A 23097-nucleotide genomic window follows, 5' to 3' on the forward strand; every position below is an offset into this window, starting at 1 on the left:
CACCCTGTTGACTAAATTGAGAAAGAATCAGAAGGGTAGAAAACACAGGAAGAAAAACAGTAATGGTAACAAAAGGCTCTCAATTCCAAATCACACAGGAATAAAAAATCCAAATCATCAGCAAGCTTGATATACAACCACTTTTCTTTTAACAAATGAAGTTAGCTAAGTTCTATTGAAATGTGATCAAGATCCTTTGTCAAACAAATAAATAAAAAACCAAGCCCAAGCCCAGGATTATGACTGATAGCCAAGGCAGCCCTCAACCTTACTGTAGAGCCCAGAGACACTTCAAACTTGACCATCCTTCCTCAGTCTCTGAAGTGCTCAGATCATGAATGTCTGCCACCATGCCTGGTTATTCAAAGACATTTTCTCCAGCATCATAAGAAGATGCAGGCAATATTCAGGAGTCTCACACCAGTGATGCCAACAGAGAGTAAAAATTAGTTCTCTCTCCAGGGACAAGCTTCCTGATAGTTTATACAGACTGGAGTTGATCAGTCTTAAACACAATTAAATATAAGCAACACTAAATGGACTAAGTTACACACACAGACACACACACACACACACACACACACTCACACTCACATGTGCAGACCCACATGTATTTAACAATATTAATAAAGTAACAGAGATCATCAGTCTGATAGAGGAGTATGGGAGGAGCTGGAAAGAGGGATAGAAACGGTGTATGTAAATTGACAGTACTCATAAAATATATATTTTAAATTAAATTTAAAAATTATTGCAAATAATTCCAGTAATGGATACAGCTGACATTCCTGGCTCTAATTACACAGTCTAGAATAAATACATTATTTCCCCCAAACGGTCCATAGCATTCTCAGATTGCTTCCAACCCAGCAGGAAACAGATGAAGCTGCCTTGCAGATAGCCAGTAAGATGTGGAACACATCCTCTCATTTACAGAAGACATTCAGCTTGCTTTAAAGCAAAGCACAGAACTGGCCACATGCATCACATGTAAAGCCATGGGAGACACTAAGACTCCGAGGAGCTGAGTTTGAACAGTTGGCGTCTGTGAGCGACTTCCCAGGTCTATTGTAAAGTGAGCCATGGGAACACATTTAAGACCATTCATTCTGGGAGCCAAAGGCTCGTATTCTTAGCTCTACTTGGTTGCTGTGCCTCTCGGGAACAAGATGTAAATGAAGATAAGAAAGCCCCAAACTCTTACGACTAATCCCCCATACTCTAGCATCCAACCAGTGCAACAAGATAGGATGAAAATGTGACATTTTGGCAAGGCTTCTGCACTAAGGCAGTTGTAGCATGTTTGAATACGAAATCAAAATCACAGCCTCGAGTCAAGAGACCTAGATTGACTTCCATAATTGTATTTAATACTTCTTACTCATAGATCAGAGATGGTGGGAAAATGAAATAAAACAATGGGTTTTTGTTGTTGTTGTTGTTGTTGTTTTGCCAACCAAGTAGTAGACTGTCTCCCAGAAACATCCCTCGTAATAAAAAAAGGACTCTGCCTCACATGAAAAGCAAGATAAAAAGGGGGGGCCGGGTGCGGGGGGAGACAAAAGAAATGTAGACAGGAGATTTGGGGATTCTGTGTGTAACTGGCTTGGTTCACTTTTCAGCTTCTAATGAAGTACAGATACACCAAGCCTCTGGTACAGTTTCACAAGGCTCAAAGCATACAAAACCGAAAGTCCAAATCCTACCCAGCACAGTGTAACCAGGCGTCTCAAAGAACAGGGGCCCAAGGGTGTTAGCGACCAAGGGAGCACAGTGGAGACTGCCCATGTCTGTGCTGCCTCTGCATGGAGAAATGGAGGAGTGGTCTCAAGATATTATAACCATAGGCTCTTCCCATCTAAACAGCGTTGACGTTGCAACCCACACCAAGCTTCTGCTTTGAAAACATTTCAAAGAAGTGCAGTTTCTCAGGTAAAGATACACCATGCAGCAAGACCAAGTCAACCCAAGTAGAGGACAACATGGAGACATCTCAGAGGAGTTCCACGAACTTCAGAGAAAATAGAGTAGTAACGGACACCAAGGAATGAGACACAGGGAAGAAAAGGAAGCTGAATAAACAGTGGATTTGATATCAGAATGACTACATCAACCTGACACATAGGTATCATTTTAAATCATTCACAGTTAAAGATCAATTAGTGCCTAGATCATTTTTAATGTTTAAGCAACGAAAGCCTAACCTATGGATGCTGTATAAAATGCTATACACAAGGAGAGAATTGCCTTAGACAAGCTCTATGTACTCTGGGTCTGGAAGGGGCCAGAGCTGGGGCAAGGAACCTCACACATACACTAACCAAGGCTGCCAGATTCGAATGGAGAGAGTGGTTACTGGTCGGGGAGGTCTGTATATACACATTCTCATCAATGTTGTTCTGATAGACAGAGATGGGAAATGCTGTAAAAAGTTTAAGAAACGAGGAGATGAAAGGGAATGGGGAATATCTAATAAGGGGGCTAGAAGAAGGCATAGACAGAATAACAGGTACCATTCTACACCTACAAACCTTCCAGAAATTTCTAGCAATGTCATAAGACAAGTGAAGGCCTAAGAAATCCACAGTAAATCCAAAGTGGGAGAAGAAAGAACAAGCCCAAACTACATCAAATAATACTAATAGAGGTCCACGGTAAAAGCTTTCAATAAATCTAGCCCCATAGAAGAATGGTAACAGATTTTTCAGAAACTGACCATAACATCAGAATTAATTCTGTAGGTGAGGAGAGATCTGAACACCAAACCACTGAGTTTCATCTCATAGGCATAGAGTCTACCAGCCACAAACTTGAGAGCTCATTCCTTTTCAAAAAAACTAAGCATTTGCTCTGCTGACAGCAAACACCAGAGACTTCTCTGACCAGAGTGAATGCAATGAAATTGGCTATCAATAGCTAAAGAAGCTCTACCAAGACAACTCTACCCACTTCAGCACGCTGCATGAGTTCAGGCTCAACATTCCCTTTGGAATGAGGTCGTGCATGTAAAATGTACGTGTAAAGTACAAGATAGCAAGTTTATCAGGAAGCCATTCTGTGTGGGCCCCACCCTTTAGTCCTCTGCTGGGATACTGCAAGGTCAGAAACTCTATTTGTCCTGAGTATTGGAGAGCGAGTGACTCATGTCCCCCGCTACATACAAGCAGTTCTTCGTGTTGATGGGCATGCCAACGGAAGTAAGGAAGCAGGGCTTCATTTACAAACAGGACAGCATGCTAAGCAGCCACTTAATTATGTATTTTAATTCACACAACACATCCCCATCACGTGGGAATATGGAAAAAAGTTTGATATTAAAAAGGAGTCTTCAAATTGAAAAAAAAATATTAGCAATCATTGGTAATAAAATAGTAGCCTGAAACCATCAGTCTTCCTTTATAGGATTGTGGACGACCTACTACACTGTTCGTCCTTGAGTCACCTACCTTTCATAAACACACTTAGTGAGGAATTTCCGGTCCTTCCTCAAGTGTTTTCGTGCAAATGTATCAGAAATTAGCACCATAAATAACCCAGACTCCTACACATTATACACACCATTGACTACACTCTGATACTTGAAGAGCGTACGACTGCCATCAAACTATGTCATTGAAGAGTCCTCTTCTGCCTTGAGTGACAGGATCCACCCCATACCTCTGCTTGCCCATCTATTTTGATGCCTCATCCTGCTTTGAGCTCTTGATGGACACTCATGTATTCAGCATCAGACAGCAGGGAACTCTAGCATCAGCATCAACTCTTTTACTCTATTGCCAACCAGTGTCTTGCTCAGTTCTTTCCCAGCCAAGCTCTTTTGTGTCCCCTGCATCCATATGTAATCCTCTCAGCATCCACTGGCTCACAGGACTCTCTTGTTTGGCAACTCCTGTTCCTTCCACAGATCCAGCTCTTATGCATTTATCGACACCTTCGTTAGTGTTCATCTCCTTGAGAGTTTTCTTTCCAAGGTTTATTGTCTGTTTGTTTTTGTTTTTTATTTGTGCGTGTGCACATGTGTGTGTATGTGTGTGTGTTACATGTATTATGTATATCTCTGTGTGGACTCATGTGTGTAAAGGGATACATGTTCAAGAGTGTGGACATATGAATAGAAGCCCAACATTGGTGACAGGCATCTTTCTCAGTGGCTCCCCCACTTACTTTATTGAGCAGAGTTTCTTACTGAGCCTGGAGACAACTATTTCTGGCTAGCCTGCTCAGGGACCCTGTTTCTGCCCTCTGACTGCTGAGATTACAAACAGCTGCCCCACCTGCCTGGCTTCTGTGTGGGTTATGGGGGCCAATCTCTGCCCTCAAGCTTGGGGAGCAACAACTTAAATTCATCCAGTCTTCTTTCCCCTTAAAAAGTTTCACTTTATCAATGTTTAAAACATCTTTGTTCATTATTACTCTGTACATGTGAAGGTCAGAGACAACAGTACGGAGTTGGTTCTCCCCTTCCACCTTAATGTGGGAACTGGGGATCGAACCCAGCTCATGAGGCTTGTACAGTACTTTGCAGATGGACCATCCTGGCAGGCTTAGCCTTCTGTTTTGCTTCACTTAATGGTACCCATTACACAGGGAAATTATTCAGTAGTGAGTCACTTCTTCCTTCAAACTTACACGTGTGTGTGCACGCGCATATGAACACGCGCACACACACACACACACACTTCACATTATATTTTGCGGTTGGTATCTTCAGACTTTTTCAGGTGAGGCTGCACAATGAGACACGGAAAGCTGGAGGAAAAGGCGTCAGAACATCGTGACGACATCACTTTCTGCAAGAATTTCTAACTGTTTCATGTCTTTTCTAAGCCTTTGTTGCCTCTGGCAGGCAGTAGCCTGTTCCTGCTGAGGGCTTCTGCTAGCTGTGTGAGCACGGAGAGAGTCAGCCCCCTCTGCCGGCATCCGGCTTGCTCTCTCTCTGTGGCTTAAATATTCATTACTCATTACTGCTTGTGCCAGTCATTCTTCGGGGCCTGCATTAAATTGTGGAAATTAGGTATTAATGATGCCCAAGGGGAGTGAATTCCAAAATGACATAAGGCTCATTAAATCATGCTATTAAAATGCTTTTAAAGAAAAGACTTAGTGACACTTCAACTCTTTTTAAATGTGGCAAATGTTAGTTTCTATGTTAAAGATATTTTTTCCTGGATTTTTTTAAAAAGAAAATTTTGATAACACACTAGGTAAAATTAAGTTAGGATTTGTCTTCCTAAATTAACATTAAATGGAATGGGGAAAGCTCTGGTATTTGAAGATTAAAAATGACTAGCTAAATGCCTCTGCCCCATGAAACTCTTCCCTTGTTCCTGAGAGAGAAAGGATGTAGCTCGCTGACATTTTATAACGTGGTTTAGACTCAGTGTACTTGCTGATTTTCTTACGATTCTGTAGGGAGAACTGTGTGAAACAGGACAAGGAAGCAGGGCAGAGTCACAAACTCTCAGAGTAAAGTTCAAATAGCGTGTTGTCTCATGCTAAAGAAAATTCTGAGGTCACCCAGCTCAGTGTCATTTGCATGTCCACCATGTGTTTATAGAACAGAAAACAGAGGGGGATTCATATATTCATGACATATGATTCGATCATAAATAATTTCAATCTAAGAAAATAAACACTTGGATTTTTAAAACCCGAAGCTCCTCCCCCCACATTAGAATGCTGGGTTTGTTTTTCTTCTCACACACAGAAACACATCCCTATTCAAAATAGAATATGGATTATCTTAAAAAATCAGGCTGTTTACTTAGTTTTAGCACTGGCTTTCTAATTCCTGGGAGTCATTTTCCACTTTCCTATTTTAGGGCACCCTCCCTCTGGCCCCAGGGATAGAATGTTTCCTCTGAGATGAAGGGGATTTCTGGAGGCCCAGAACTCAGCTTCAGTGGTCAATGTATGGCATATGCAGGACCCTAACTCAGCCCCATATCATCTTGTCCATCAGGAGGCCAAAGGACACAAAGTTGTCACTAGCCAAACGAGACTCCTATATCTGATATGCCCATCCTGTTATTTATACTATGTGAGGACAACATGGCCCTGCAATGGGAGTATATACACCTTTCATTCTTGCTGATGGATGGCCGAGGCTAGCTTAGTGCCCAGTAGATAAGTGCATTTATCAAAGAGGTTCAAGCCATAAGCTGTTGACTGCTGGTATGAGCTTTTCAGTTTATCGCCTTAACTCTGTACTCTCAGCTCATGAACTGGTTCGTTTGGCCCCATCACTAGGGTCCATAGATCCCTCAGGGAGGTACTGATAACACTGACTGCCAGACTCAGGGAGAGCTCTGTACCCCACTTCTTCCCTTCACTGGACCATGGAGCTCTATTCTTTAGACACTAGGCTACTTTCTCTAACTCATCATACATAAATCTCCAGTGCTGCTATAGTCACTGTACTTATTTCTCCATCTATTTGTAGCTATTATCAGTTCGGTTTTGGAACTAACCAGGCTGAACGCTCAAGGCGAGAAATATAAAGGTAGCTAACTCTACCATGCTTGTACATCAAAGGGCATTTCATTATCTCTGGGCTCACAAGACAGAAACCCAAAGTATGTTGCCTGATGGATAACCTACATCACGTCTGCGAAGTACCAAGCTTCATCTCTCTAAACAGAGCAGACCTTGTAAGTATATTTGGTTTTAATTTGAATACACTTGAAACACAAAATTAGGGGCGCCAATTCCTTCTTTATAATAAGCATTTTTACCAGAATAAGCTTTAAGTAAACAGATGCTGTCTGGGTTCATGGTTCCTAGCACCAGAATATAAATTACTATATTCCGGCTCCCTAACAGATTTTACATCTTTCTTGTGCTCTGTGCCTGCAATGCTGGGCAACAATTACATCTTGAGCAAGTCTTTCTTCCAAAAAAGTGATCCTGACAACATAAAACTAAGCCAGCTGGTTCCTGAAAGCAAAGACTGAACGAACAGTATCTGGTCTATCAATCCGTCCGAGATGCTAAATACTATTAAGGCCTTAGAGCAACCCTTTCATCCGTTCGCCCAATGGTTTTATAATCATTACCATCCTCATACCTGTTCTGTCATTATAAAGAAGCCGCATACTGTACCTTCAAAACACAAGGCTTACCAATGCAACGCGAGCCATCTGTTGAGGTTACGAAGCCACGGGGACAGAGACAAAAATAGCTTCCCACGGTGTTGGAACAGTCGCCAGTCTCACAGACCCCAGGAATCACACTGCACTCATCAATGTCTAATCAAGAGAAGATAATTGAGAAAGGCCTTCGTTAAACAAAAGGATTTCCAAACTCTGAGAGCACTCGCGGCTGATTAGGTGGATCATATAACCCTGAAGATAGTCTTCTTTCAGGCCCTGAGGAATTTCTCGCACATATCTCTGGGAACTGAGTTGACAGCATCCTCCCAGAGCAGCCAAACAAGGCCAACTCAAGCAGAACTCTATACAGCCCTTTCCACTCAAATGCAGCTTAAATTGCAAATAAGTAAAGATGTCAAAGTTGTAGTTTCTGTTCTATATCAATGAGGGAATTATCCTACCAGGGCCCTTCAGAAAACACATATACAATCACCTCTTAAATATGGAATAATTAAATACAAACATATAGCTAAGTTTTACAATAATCATTGGAACCAACGAATGGTATCATATTATTTTTTTTTTTCCTATTTGGCTGTAGGGTGTGCTTTTGGTAGGTGCACGTGATTTTTTCTTAAATTGTCCCTAAAGTGGGGAAACCGGAGCATTTCTCTAAGCTTCCCTGTACTTCTCTTTTAATCCCATGAGGGAGAGGGAGAGAGGTGGAAAGTCAAACAAAACCTCAATTAGGAGCACTGGGAGCTGAAGGCTAATCCCTTTTACAAAAGGAAATGAGCCACTGGGAGAAACCCAGCCAGGGATACCCAATTGTTAGCATTGTTTGCAGAGCAACTGGTGTAGTAAAGACCAATGAATAGAGGAAGCAATTATAAAAGTCATAAACATAATTACTCAAAAATCAAAGTAAATGGGAACGTTTTGTTTCTTTTATGTTCTTGTCCTCTTGTGTTGTATACATTCTTTCAGAATGTCTCAATTTAAAAGACAGGGGAAATAATTGCGTTTTAATTATAAATGCAAGGGAACATGGTTAAACTCCATAATTACGCCTCCCCCCCCCCACTTCTGCTCCGTCCCCTAAGCCTCAGAGATCGCTACAGGAGTAGAAATATCTTAAAGGGTGGTGAACTTCCATGGTGAAACAGTATGTCCTGAGCATGGCAGTACACAGAGAGTTCACGTGAACTTCCAGGGCCTGTGACAACATGCACAAGATGAAGCTAGCCAAAACTCCATATGGAGAAGGAAGCTGGACCATATATCCTGCCCTTAGTTGAGGAGCTAGCTGTTGGCCAGAGAAGGGAGAGATGGTTTTCTTAGGGATTTGGTCCCTGAGAGGCTACTCAGGAATAAAGAGTCCTTACACCCATACACATGCAGGCAGTACAATGTGGACTCAGTGGGCTTGAAAACAGAGCAGTTGGGGGAGAAATGGGGAGGAAGAGAAAGAACTGGAGGGGAGAACGTGTGAATATTTGACCAAAGACATCATATACGAGTATGGAACTCTCGACCAGAAAATAATTAAAACTATGAAATAGGAAGTATTAGAAACACATGATTCAAAGTTTTAAATAATAGCACACAAAGTTAGCCGTCTCCTTATGGTATTCCTCCATGGGTCCCCTCATTTACTCTTTACCCATTTATTCTGACAAATCGCCAGGCTAAATGATTGCATCAAGAAGCAACCGTGGGGTTTTGCTATCTCCTCCATATGTTCTTCAAAAAGAAGGCTAACGTCAGACATCATCTACAATACTATTTTCATCTGAGATTCAATAACTGCTGAAGGACAGGGGCACAAATCCACACCTACCAATCCCCCAAGAGATCAGAATCCTAACATGAATTGCCTGCACAAACAAGGAGCAAATGTGTAATGTGGTACTAGCCTTCCCATCAGCCTTCATCCAACAAAATGAAACCATGTGTGCAAATTAGGACCTGTTGCATCCCGTGCTGCCATCTTCCTGCTCCATGCTTTCAGACAATGGAGAGGGGCATGGAGATGAAGCAGGTGCAGAGAGACTGCAATCAACAAGTACTGTGATAAATCACCTCTCAAGGTGACAAAACTGAGAATGGAGTGATGCGAAGCAGGCAGCACAAAGGGCAGGCCAAATCCTGTATTCTCTCCATTGTCCAAAAATGCCAACAAATTCAAGGGTTTGTGTAGTTTAGGATAAACGAAATTATAAGATCTCATGTCGTTCATTTGAACACTAATTTTCATGTACATGCATTTCCTCACAAAGTATGATTTTATCCAAAACCCAAAAATGAATGATGCTTGACATTTGAGGGAAGGCATTTTTGGAAGAACTATCTAGGATATAGACAAATACAATATTTCTGTTGCAATAAAACACTGACCAAAAACAAAGAAAAGAAATTGTTTGTTGCTTCTTACAGCCACATACATTCCATTATTGAGGCAAACCAAGACAGGAACTCAAAGAAGGAACACGGAGACAGGAACTGAAGCTGACGTCATGTTGGGGGGGGGTGTTAATGCAATATTACAAAAATATTTCTTATATTCTAAGAGACTGAAACCTTTGCTGGACCTCACATCGAGGTCCCTTCAGATTTAAGATGGCTATTTACATCTACTCAGGTAGTTTGTCTAACCTGCTTTTAAGGGAACAATGGAACAGTCATTCTTACTTGCCTTGGCTTTCTCATGTAAACAACTTTTACAATCTCATATAAATAACCTAATGATTTTACAACCTAAGCTTGAGTAATGTATTCTTCCATGCCCTGACCCAAATAATGCTTGTGCATCATTTGCTGAAATCAGCAAATACAGAAGCTGTGAATAATTTCCTAAAATAAAGCAGAAAGATGGAAAGCAATCATTTATAGATATTGGTTGATAAACAATAATGCTTGCTATCTGGGTCAGTTGGGATCAATTGGAGCCAGTGACTTAATCCCTTGTAAAGTTCCATTAAAGGTTTCTGTAAAGTATCCTACTCCTTCCCCACGCGATGCTTCCTGTACAGTTCAATATAGACAAAGCAAAGCCCTCTGGGAGAGACAGACACACAGATAAAAACAGACAGACATCTGGACAGACACAGGTACAGAGACAGGCAAGGATTCAGACTCATATAGCAAAGCGACAGGAGACAGAAGACTCAGGGAGTGTGAAGTAGAGAATCCGAGTCTGTAATTGCTCTTGGTTGGATGACTCCTGGCAGGAAACGCTTTCCTGTCCTTAGGGTAAGATCAATGCATTGTTGGTGACACAGAGTTGGTCACCAATACACATAGTCCATGCAGAGGAACTGTATTTACTGGCTTATTCAGTGTGCCCTTTTCTACTACCTAAAATACCTGCCCAAGGATAGCAGCACTCACAGGGGGCTGAACTCTCTCACATCCATCAATTAAGAAAATGCCTCGCAGACATGCCCATGGTCCAATCTGTTGATGGCAATTCCTCAAACAAATTATCGTCTTCCTGGTTGGCTCTAGTTATTTGTTAACTTGATTAAAACAAAAATAAAGAAAACCTAACCAGCATCCTCTGACATTCAATTTTGAGGTTTTTTGTTAAAATAGTCACTGAAAGATCTCTGTGTGTTTAGAATGAGATAGAAACCTTAAAAGATAAAGTTAAAAAATAGATTTATGCTATACACATTCTGTTTGAGTTTGGGGGTTCTGAAAAAAAGATGAATTTTTAAAACTTATCTTAAACAAATTACTCCCCAAGTTTTAAGAATTATAGAGATCGCCGAAAACAAGAAAAGCAAGCAAGCAAGCAAGCAAGCAAGCAAGCACAGAAACATAATAATGGTCCAGACATTGTACATTTCAGTATAATAATGCCTATTATGTATTTATCAAATAAAATTTAGCATTAGCATTTATGACCAGTGGGCTATCTGAACTTAGTTGTCTTATAAGTCATTTCTTCAGGACTCTATATGATAACCAGATTTGGAAGAAGGCCTATAAAATAAACCTCACACACCGATGTTTGTATAAGCAAGTGTGTTTGAAGGTGGCAGATCTATTCAAGGGTTAAGGTAAGGCCATTCTGCACATTTATTATGCTTGCCCCACATCTTGACTATTTTGAGCTTTTAAAGCAAGTGAGTTGGGAGCTTTAGTTTTCAGATCTCAGGAAGACAGATCTAAACCCAAGCCAGATGTTTAACAGCATTGGGCTGAAAGTCCAGGTACCATGGACCTCAGGATTGGTTAGACCAGTGTCTCCTGTTAGGGTCACAAGACACCTGGGCCCATGTTCTACCACCACATTAACCTTGTAAAAAGATAGAAGAATCAAGATGCCATTCTGAGAATGGATAGGGTCAAGAAGATCTTTCTCCTGTGTTCCACGAAAGTGCAGATTAAACTGTTATAGACCCAGCTGTTCAAAGAGTCTGCTCCCTGTGTTACTTTACTATGAATTCTAAGGTTCTATGAACGGATACAGGCATGGTACAGAGAAAAACTAAATTCTTCGCCTGGCTTGGCTAAACTGGTAATACCCCATTTTCCTTTATCAAATTCAGTATCCTGGAAAGTTTTTGGAAAATAGGGAAGCTTGGGCAGTTAGTTACAGACCTGAACATCCCGTGACACCCTTTCTGTTCTCCGACAGTATCTTGCATCTGGTTTCCTTAGTGGGGTTAAGAGGGCTAGCGCAAGCATAACTGGACATTTGACTAGGCCATGCAGTAAAACACTGGTTGTCTCTCCAGGGTCTCTGCCCTCTTAAGAGGAAGAAAAGCTCTCCAAGAAAGTCCCCACCAATCTTTCCTTACATCCTAACATCTCAGATTGTCTCACAAGCAATACCTGAATAAGTCCTTAGTCTGAGAGGTGTCTTCACCAGCATAAGCCTGGAGTTCTCAACGCGACTAAGTTTAGACGCATACGTAACAGGAAGTAGAAAAGCGTGGGTGAGTCTGAAACACTGTCCTGTTGACGACTGGGACTTGCATGAGCATGGATGGCTGAGAAAGTTTGGGGTACATTGCACAATTAGGAAGACACGTGCCAAATCCTGGAGCATCACATGTAGAACATTGCCTTTTATTCCAAAGGACCAGTCTACTTTCTAAGAAAGATTTTAAATAAACCAAGAGTGCTACCTGAAGGAACAATATTGCAGGATGCCCTAAGCTAGGCTTGAGGAAGAAGAAAACAAGTCAAGAAGGAAACAGGACAAAAGGACAGAACTTTGTCACTGAGAAGATGTGTTAGACATCAACCTTGATTGACAGATAGATGGTGCAGAATGATTAAGAGGGAACAGGATATGGGGAAGGGAGAGCCACACCAAAGGAGAGTCTAGTGTTAGGGAAGTAGACCAATGAGCTATGTAACTCAAATTCTGTGTATGGAGTTCAGCTGAGGGCTAAGTTCCCGAACACATACTTATATGGTTTATAAAGTAGACAACTCATATTAGGTGTATCAGTGGATGGGAGTTTAAAAAAGAGAAACAGAGATGAATTTAAAGAAGCAGCTGTGCAAACCATCCATACCTAGAGGAAAATTCATGAAGAGAGGAGAGGGAAGTCTAGGGAGAAGAGGCTAATATATAAGAGGACAGAGACAGAGGAAGAGCCCAGGAAACAGGAGGTAAAGTAAGAGAAACATCAGAGTGTATGGGGAGTTGATGAATCTGAACATGGGGCTTTGGGAAAACAAAACAGGGTCTAAAGAGAACCGTCTGATAGCTTTCTGATCGACAAGCCACAGAACCTCATGTTCTCGTAAGTCCTACTCCTAGCAGGATCTACTCCTAGCAGGATATGGTGCTAACTTAGTGAGTGGAGAGGGACACAGGGACACAGCATTTTCAACCTTCTCCCCATCCCCTATCAACACCTGCTCCAGAAAAATTAATTGGAATAAAATAAGTGATTTCGTTTATAAAAATACTATAAGAATAGTTCCTTCCCACTGGTGCCAACAGCCTGTACATACTAGGTACAATCTGCAAAACTTTTTTGATATATAATTGTTTTTGTTATATATTAAATTTCTACTTCTTAATGTATGTTAGTGTATAGTAGGTAAATCTGTGAGCTGGGATGTGACGTACAGTCAATTGATGTGTTTTTTTTTAAGTCAGAATAGGGAACGCTGGTGTGAATTGCAAATGCAAACTCATGCATGCTTTCTCCTCCTTTTGAGAGCGCAACGTCTATGGACGGGTCTGAGTTGTGTCGTGCGTGGGCGGCTTAACTGAGAAGCAGCCCCTTTACTGAACAGTTCACACACTCAGCTCACTAAATTCTACTGTGTGTTTTTTAAATATAGTGCAGGATTGCACAACCATCACACCAACCCAATTTTATGACACCTTCACTGCCCCCACCCCCACAGCTACAACTAATTCCAGTCCATTGTTAATCACTCTCTCCACAGCCTCCCATAAGCCCCAGGAAAGCATGAATCTAGACTCTGTTGTTACCCAATGGGCTGTTCTGTCCAGTCCATGCAAAGGAGACCATGAAGTATGTGGTCTCTCATGACAGGATGCTTCCACGCAGCTTGACATTTGCAAAGCTGCTCCATGCTGTGGTGTGTTTTCTTCCGTGGGGTCACCAAATACAGCATGCAGCTTATCACCTACTGTGGATAAATATCTGGGTGGCTCACCTTTGGGTGCCAGTGGACACAAACCTGCCACCAACCTGAAGTCTAAGGAGTTGTGAAGACCAACTCTCTTCAAAGTGGCAGTGATACTTTACAGTCCCACCAACAGTGTATGAGCACCTCAATTTCTCATTGCTTTAGCCACACTTATTATTCGCTCTTGTTTGTTTGTTGAAGGTATTTGGGGGGTTATTTTTAAAATAGGGGTGGAGTGCTATCAAACTGCAGTGTGGTTTGCTGTGCCCTAATATCCTGTTGATATTTTCATTTTGTGCTTCTAGGTCTTTTGTGTATCTTCTTTGTAGAAACTGTATTTAATTCCTTTGCCTATTCAAAAAAAAAATGACATTTTTGTGATGCTATGAATGAGAGTAGCCTACTGCTTGGGAAGGATTAGGAGGCGTGGTCTTCTTGGAGGAGCTGTGTCACTGGCATGGGCTTTGTAGTTTCATTCCCAGTGTGCTCTTTGTCTTCTCCTTACACTTTGGCAAATATTAAGCCTTCCGATTTATAAAAGTAGCATGCATTTCCATTTATTTAGACTTTAATTTACTTCAACAATATTTATAGTTTTCAGTGTGCTAATTTTTGATTACTTTTAAATTTATTTCAAAGCATTTCATTCCTTTTGATCTTATTATTAATGGGATTCTCTTAATTTCAATTTCAGAATGCTCACTGTCAATGTCTACAAAACACACTTTGTATATTGATATTGAGCTACGGCAATGATGAACCAGTTTACCAGCTCTAAGATCATTTTAGAGTATCCTGCAGGCTTGTTAGCGGAGATCTCATTGCATTTGGGTGGTATCTTAGCTGCTCAGCATACCATCCACAATACAGACACACTACTCGCCTTGTGGAGATCAGACTGTGTCCTGCACTAAACTCTTCATGATGTAAATGGTGGATTTCAGTTTTTTCCGTATCCTAAAACACTCCATCTCACAAGCAGCTTCTGACTACAACCTGAGGATGGGAAATCACTGTGAGCCTGAGTATGTTCACGCACACCACCACTTATCCAGCATCACCCACACAGTGCAGAACTGATATATGACTTATTTCTGCCATCTTATTAACATATCATGATACATGGAGACTTCAGGGACACATGAACATACTAAAACCATATCAAGAATTCCAGGGTCAAGAATTTATCTGGTATAGTAGACTCATGAGAGGAATTCATTAAACTGTCTCACATGGACCCCATGAAGAGGTAGACATCCACCAATAAGGCGATGTCAATGACCCCTTCAACCACTGACCTGTCGTCATGTGTGTTCCTCAAGGGTCAACATGCAGAGTACTCCTTCTATTCCTCAGCTAATCCTTATTGTTGATGCAACTTACTCAGATGCCTTCTGCTCATCCTTCTGTGTACTCCTCTGGTCCTGCTGCCCAAACGTCTGTTCATTGCGGTTAGTAAACAGGCCTTGCCTTTTTACCTGTAGCTGGTTTAGGTTTGTTATCATGTCAATCTAGACTCTGCATTTTTATCAGCCTACTTCTGAAATCTCTGAAAACCCTTCTGTAGTCTTTCTATCCTTTTATCCATTTTGTATCCCATATAAAAACATACACACAGAGAGACAAATAGATAAACACACACACACACACACACACACACACACACACACACACACACAGATTGTGTGTGTGTGTGGGGGTATATGAGCTCTAATATAAGAGTTAAAATCAGTAACTAAAACTGGAATAAAGGAACCTGTTCATCTCAACCAGATTAGTGAGGACAGTGGATAATTAGGCAGATTGTTGCCGTTGAAACCTCTGTACTTCGTAAATACATTGTTATTCAATATGTTCTGACACTGTGGAAAGGCATATGCACATGTACCTATATATCTGATATAGCCTGTTCACAACACCCCTCTTATCCATGACTCAATGTTCTCTGATTTCAGTTAGTCATGCTCCATCTAGAATACTAAATGGAAAAGAGACCATTGTGTTCATTTTGAGTGGAGGGATAAAACCCTGTGTCTTACTTAGGATTCAAACACTCCATTACTGAGCACACCTGCACCATATACATTCTCCTGCCTTGCCCCCTTGATGTTTCCTGTTTTCAAGAATCCCATAAGGATCTTAATATTGTGCTAATGTGAGTACCACACCTAGTTAACATGTCTCATGTGTAAGTTAAACTTTACTACAGATATGTATGCATGAATACATGTATTCACATATATATGAATGGAAAGCACTATATAAGTATATGTAAAGAGATAGCTATCTAGACAATCAGAGAAACAGAAATAGACAAATACTAACTACAGTTTCAGGCATCCACTGGGACAGCTGAGATTCATATCTTGAAGTCAAGGAGAGACTGTTGCAGTTTTCTTCTGCTATTCTAGGTCACTCTTTTTACTCCTTTTCTTACCTAATTGCCCTGGCTACAGTCTCCACTACAACTGAACAGACATGGTGGCAGCAGACTCTGTTGTATTCCTGATGTTGGAGAAACATTCTTTTATTATTTAGGAAGATATGAGCTGTAGTTTTACACAGACGCACGTGATCAGGGTGGCGAAAGCCATTTCAAGAAATTGATAATGTGTACATTTTCTGAACAGGAAGTGGCACTAGGAAGTGGCACTAGGAAGTAACACTAGGAAGTGACACTAGGAAGTTCAGCTTCCATTGTTTTTCATGTTTTCCCTGCATCTTTTGTGAAGATAGTAATCTTTAATCTACTCTGACATTCTACGTGGATTCATTTAAAGATGCTGAGCCAATTCTTAGGACAGATTTTAACTGATACTGATAAATAGCTGCTCATCTGTGGACGAAGCTCTGCTACTGACAATGAACCATAGTCATTTTTACAGAGGACCTCATTTTCTTATGTCCAGATTTTAAACAAATGAAATTTCCCCCAAATCAACATTTTTGCCAATTGAATTCCTGCCCTGCTAAGAGAAATTCTACCAGGATTCTTACTTGATCTTTGTGAAGTCTTTGATATTTTTTTTCATGCCATTCTATATAAAATCAAGCTTTCTAAATTTATCTATTTAGGATGAAATGTTACTCATTACATTGTTACTATAATAATAAAAAATGAAAACATTAATTTCTCAAGATCAGCCAGCCAGCTAGCAGAAGATTATTTTCTCTTATATAAAATGTATTTATGAGTCATTTGAAAAATACAATCTCTAGAATCTTGTGAGTTTTCCCCCCATACAGTAAACACATACAGAAAGGAAGGAAAAGCAGGTAAACCTTTTCTAAATGATCATTGTTGAACCTTCAGCTCTAATTCATAGATATTAGCTTTAGTTATCAATACATCATCAATGTTTTGTAGAAAAGGTTGGAGGAGATGGGAGTTTAAACAAACACAGACTCTTTAGCTTCTTGACACTGATTTTCCTTAAAAGGCAAAATATTTCAAGCAATATGATTGGAATAAAAAAATAATTAAAATAATACTTTTAAAAATCCTTCTAATTCTTTAAACAATGAAGTATCGATTAGATGCATGCTGTTCATTTACAAATTCAGGAAGTTACTGCTGATTCAAAGCCTTTGATTTGTCACATACCAAGAACCAATTATGCATGGTCTGTAACTACCAGGAATTTTCAATTTGCTAAGAAGATGGATATAAAATGAAGCGTAAGATGCCTGCTCACCCTGAAATACAACACCATGTTATAGCAGAATTTCCTATTCAGCTCAGTTTTGACACTCAGAATGAATACCTGGAAGTCACAGTATCTGATAAAGGACCTTAAAGACTATTGCATAGCCTTTGCCTATAGAGGAAGAGGAAGTGAAATGTTTTCCAGGTAAGAAATAGTGAGATCCAAATGATGAAGGAAACCCATTGAGTGAGGAATGAGCTTTCCTGTGAGTTGAGGTCATTTATTTAGAAGATAAAGGGAAAAGGTAAAGAGAAAGACCTAGAACACTTTGCTGTCCCTGTTTCAGAGCAAAGATGGGGCAACTGGATCTTGGAAAGTGAGGTGGAGGCTCACCCAAGGTTCAGTGCTGATGAAGAAGACTACAGGTGCTAATAAGTAAGGCAGGACAGAGTTAATAATGCAGATGGGGCAGTAAAGGTCGCCAAGCTTCAGCCAATGAGATCAAGACTCAGGGAGAAAGCAATTGCTCATGTCAAGAATACCGTGAACGTGAGAAGGAAGGGCAAGAGGAAGGCACAGCCAGTTTCATTACTGAGCTAGAATTAACAAACCAGTAAAGCAAGACAGAACGGCTTTGAGGGGGAAACCAATGGTCTCTTCATTGACTCTAGTTACAGGGAAACAGTTAAACTTTGGAAAGTCAGTCAAGAGTCTAGGAGGATGAGGCCATCAGGATAGATACAATCATTAGGGTGGAAGTTATAACACAGAGAGGAGATCACAGTAGAAGCAAGAAGAAAAAAAGAGGTTCTGCCTAAGTCCTACACCAAAGGCTGTAAAGAGAGCTCAACAGCTCAGCCATAACCATTTCAAGTCCCCTGCTGCTACAGGAACCTTCTTCATCTTTCCAGCTTCCTTAATTGAAAATTGAAGCTTTTGCTCTGCTTCTGCCAGAGTCTGTGTTTTAAAGCATTACTGACAGGAGACAAGAGTTTGAGCACGAGACAGCATCTCTGACTTCACTTTTGACGACTGTTGAATGTTCAGCTCCTATGATGGTTGAGTCACATGCACTAATGAAAATGCTACCAGGTCCTGGAGAGAACTAACACAATGTCACAAAAGGAAAGACAACCATGAGCCGGGGGCAGCTTGAGAACAATCTCTCTACAGAAGGAAGTCTACAGGACACAGGGTGGTGAGAGGTGACTGAGAGACAGCCAGGAGAGTATTGTAGCCTTTTGGATGGCTTGAGTTGTGTGATATCAGCAGCTTGAATTAATGGCTAGTGGAGGCAGGAGTTCAAAGCTGCATAGAGAATGGGGTTACATGAGGAGTGAGAAAAACTTTATTTGGAAAATTTGGAAGACATCTAACCAAACACAATAGTGACAGAAAATGAGGATGTGGTGAAAATGTGAGGCTTTAAAAAGTTCACCCCGGATACTTCCCATTTTCTTGATGGAGGGACATAGAGGGCAGATGTCAGAAAACCCCAGTGTGCTTAGACATCACCTGAGCTAATAGTTACACATGCAGATCTTGATTTCCACTCTGCTTCCTTGCCTTGATTCCAAGCACACAACACTTAACAGAAAAATATCTGACGACCAAAGAGAAACGATATGGCTGGTTTCAGAATACAAGATAAACATTTCCCTTGACCAGAAATAGCATATCAAAGGGATGAGCTGAGCCCAAACCAAGGACTCTGGAAGCTAGCACTGGTGACCCAAAGAACAGTACTAGACCTGAGGACAAGATGGTGTGACAGTATGACAACTTGAATAGTGCCTGGCAGAAGGAGAACTCAGAGAGAATGGGCCAACAGAGATTCCCCAGGGGACCCTGAGAGGGGAGCACCAAGATAAGCAGGCCAACAGTAACTGAGGTGGAGGGAAAGCACACGCACAAGACTCGGCCAGAGTGATTTATCTAAGGAACTGTGTACCTGTGTCTGGCATGAGTATGTGAGGAACAAAGGAGCCTGGAAGGTAAGCAGAGAAGGGAGAAAGTAGAGAATGACTATCAACAATTCCAAAAGTCTATGTGAAAATCAGGAGAGTGATAGCAGCCATGGAAAAAATGGAAGGGAATGACATTCTTCCAGGATGGTGGCGAACACCAGGGGCTGTGTGGAAAGGGCCGTAGTCTATAGCTTCACATCAGTGTCCTATGTCACTGCAAGGCTATGATGCAGTATCTATCTATCTATCTATCTATCTATCTATCTATCTATCTATCTATCCATCCAATGTATCTATCATCTATCAACTATCTACCTATCACTATCTATTTATGGATCTACATATCTGTATCTCTATCATCTATCTACTAATAGATTAACCAGTCTCTATAAATCTGTGTCTATGTATCAGCAAAGAATCCCTATCTATCTATCTATCTATCTATCTATCTATCTATCTATCTATCTATCTATCTATCATCTATCTATCTAGTTTCTTGATCCCCCTGTTCTATTGCTGTCAGTCTAGGAAAGTACATTTGAAATGGTCTTTGTAAATTAGCTTACATGGATGCTAGTAGAATTTTTCACAGTTTTATGTTCACAATAATTTTCTCTTTAAAAGGCTACTATTGAGCAATAACATAAATGGTTCCCCACTGGCCTGAAGTCATTGCTGCATCTTCCTAGACACTAATTTGGAGTAACCTAGGCATGAAGTATTGGCAGCAAGGGACAATGCCACCATGATATTTTATACCATTGTGACAACATTCTGGAAACTATTTCCACTTCAAAATAAAGGCTACTGATAACATAGTCAAACAACATGAGCTTTAGTTTTTGATCTACATTCCAAAATGGGTCACCTGGAAAACACAGCCATTTACCAACAATGGTTAACTGCACAATCATTTTTTTTGGGGGGGGGAAGAGAATATTTTGTTACCCTTTGTTAATCCAAACTTAAGACACATCGGAAACAATACTACATTTAGAACATGGACTTCAGGATAAATTGAACCAATTATTATTTATTACTGTAAAATGCTGAAGATTCAACAGATCGAAAACTACTCATCTGTAAGACAGTGCCTCTAAGAGCAGGGAGTCCTATTAAATCTTCTGACATCTTTCTTGGTTTTTATTTCTACTCCCAGTTTTGGGGATCAAACTCCCGCTTAGCAAGCACTCAGCTCCACAACCATATTCCAGCAGACTCTTGGTCATTTTTTTTGTTTGTTTCAATCTCCCATTTTCACAAGTTCCTGAAAATCCCAACACAGAGATGATGAATGGAAAGTCTCCCTTTAAGGTTGGATAAAAACTTAAATTTCACCAACACGAAAGTCAGGAAATTCCAAAGTTAAATGTTCTATAGCCATTTGCACTTGGCAACGTTTCAGGAATTCAGCACTGTGCACTCCTGTTCTCATTAGCATGTGGGATGTAAAACATTGATATTTTAAAGAGCATTTTGGCAAAACGGTGTGAGAAATGTAAGGAAGCTGGGCTGACCTCAGCGCTCTAATGATACATCTAAGAGTAATTTATTTTTATCTTCTATATAAATGGTCTCAAGTGAAAATGAACTTAGTTCTACATTCCTCTGAGGCAGTATGATGTCAGGAGTGGTACTCTACCTCTGTGCTTTTCTTACTTTCTAGAAAGAAGAGGGGACTGACTGGAGTCTCTACACTCATTCACTAACATGCATACTATGCACAATTCCTATAAAGAACATTTCTTAATTGTATTTTCTTAGCTGTGTTCTATTTTAAAAAATCTTGTAACAGGTCAATTTTTAAAGTAGGGTACACAGCTGGGGGGATACACAGGCAAATCAGAACACATGCTCAGCATGACCAAGGCCGTGTTTTCAATCTTCAACACTCCAAAAAGCAGCTGTATATTTACTGTATGATATAAACACTATTTGTGTACATATAAAAGTGGATTGTGTGGAGGTGCTAGAGAAAGTACCCAAGGAGCTGAAGGAGTCTGCAACCCTATAGGTAGAACAACAATATGAACTAACCAGTACCCCCAAAGCTAGTGTCTCTAGCTGCATATGTAGCAGAAGATGGCCTAGTCTGCCATCATTGGGAAGGGAGGCCCCTTGGTCTTGCAAATTTTATATGTACTTTCTCTAGCTCCTCCTTTGGGGGCCCTGTGATCCATCTAATAGCTGACTGTGAGCATCCACTTATGTGTTTGCTAGGCCCCAGCGTAGTCTCATAAGAGACAGCTATATCAGGGTCCTTTCAGCAAAATCTTGCTAGTGTATACAATGGTGTCAGCATTTGGAGGCTGATTATGGGATGGATCCCTGGATATTTTCTTTATTAGATATGTCCTCTGGTTCATAGAATTTCTATATATATTTTGATATTTGATTTTTTATTAGAAATGTTCTTATTGTTTCATAGAATTTTTTTATATATTTTTTGAAATATTTGTCTTCATCTGTGTGTTTTTTTTTCTTTCTTTCATGTTTCTTTTTTTCCATCTTTTATTGGCATGGACTATATTTTTTTATAGAGTTGAATTTACTAATCTATTCCTCTATAGATTCAGGGTTGACAAAACACTGGAGTTTGTCTTCTTTTTTGTTGTTGTTGTTTTGTTTTTGTTGTTTTGAGACAGGGTTTCTCTGTATAGTCCTGGCTGCTCTGGAACTCACTCTGTAGACCAGGCTGGCCTCGAACTCAGAAATCCGCCTGCCTCTGCCTCCCGAGTGCTGGGATTAAAGGTGTGGCCACCACGCCCGGCAGGGAGTATTTCTTCTTTGGCTGAGTACTACACAAGAACACTTTCACGATGACTTTGGATATTATGTGTCTTCATTGATACAAATATTAAAGGTCACTCTTGGCATAAGGCAGTGATTCTCAAGCTATGAGGTGTGACCCTTTTGGGGGATTCAAAGTCCCTTTCACAGGGGTTGCCTAAGACCATCTGTAAACACAGACATTAATGTTATAATTCACAATAGTAGTAAATTTATAGTTATGAAGTAGCAGTGAAAATAATCTTATGGTCAAGGGTCACCACAACATGAGGAGCTGTATTAAAGGGTTGCAGCATTAGGAAGGTTGAGAACCACTGGTATAAGGTGTGATGGTCTAGTCCAATCCTTTTCAAATTTGATATGCACGTTTCTCAACACTATTCATTGTGTACCCAGTGACCTTCCTTATTATACATGCTTTGTTTTACTGGACTTGCTTTGTTGAATGTCTTTGGGCCAGGCTACTTGCATCCTTGGCCCCTGAAAATCAAGAAGAAAGAAATCAGGGCAACAGTCACCTGTTGGTCAGTGTGCTTTAGTGATGTGTGACTCCACCAGATCTCTCCTGTACCCCATTTCCTTCCTCCCTCTTCTACTTACTCTTTACATCTCATCAGAACATACGTCACCTTATGTGGTAACAAAGAAGTCAAAGATGTATAAAAACAAGAAAACATAAACAACTGTCCTTGAGGGCTTGAGGGCTCTCTGCCTTTGGGGAGAATCTTTCAGAGACACTTCCTGATTAGAAAAAAAAAATCTTTGGAATTTGTTTCACAGACCAGAAAGTGGCTACCACAAATGCTGTAGTAAATATTTTAGATTTCTGTCATACTTCTGTGTTCAGAAGAGCTAACTTCACTCTGCCTCCTCGTGTTGGGATGGAAGCCGTTGTCACCACATCCATTAATTCTCTACTTAAGTTTTCATCTTATTCTTCCATAGGAACAGTTGCACACATCCCTACCTTAG

General features: G+C 40.6%; 1 protein-coding gene across 2 annotated transcripts in view; it reads right to left on the reverse strand.

Moving 5' to 3' along the window:
* Positions 1-23097, reverse strand: part of Fbn2 (fibrillin 2) — a 203252-nt gene that overhangs the window by 109823 nt on the left and 70332 nt on the right. For both annotated transcript variants that reach the window (XM_021150431.1, XM_021150433.1), the window contains exon 8: positions 7122-7247. In XM_021150431.1, coding sequence (XP_021006090.1) covers positions 7122-7247 — 126 coding nt within the window. The remainder of the gene's footprint in view (positions 1-7121; positions 7248-23097) is intronic.

The sequence above is a fragment of the Mus caroli genome, chromosome 18, assembly GCF_900094665.2.
Source record: "Mus caroli chromosome 18, CAROLI_EIJ_v1.1, whole genome shotgun sequence".
Lineage (NCBI taxonomy): Eukaryota > Metazoa > Chordata > Mammalia > Rodentia > Muridae > Mus > Mus caroli.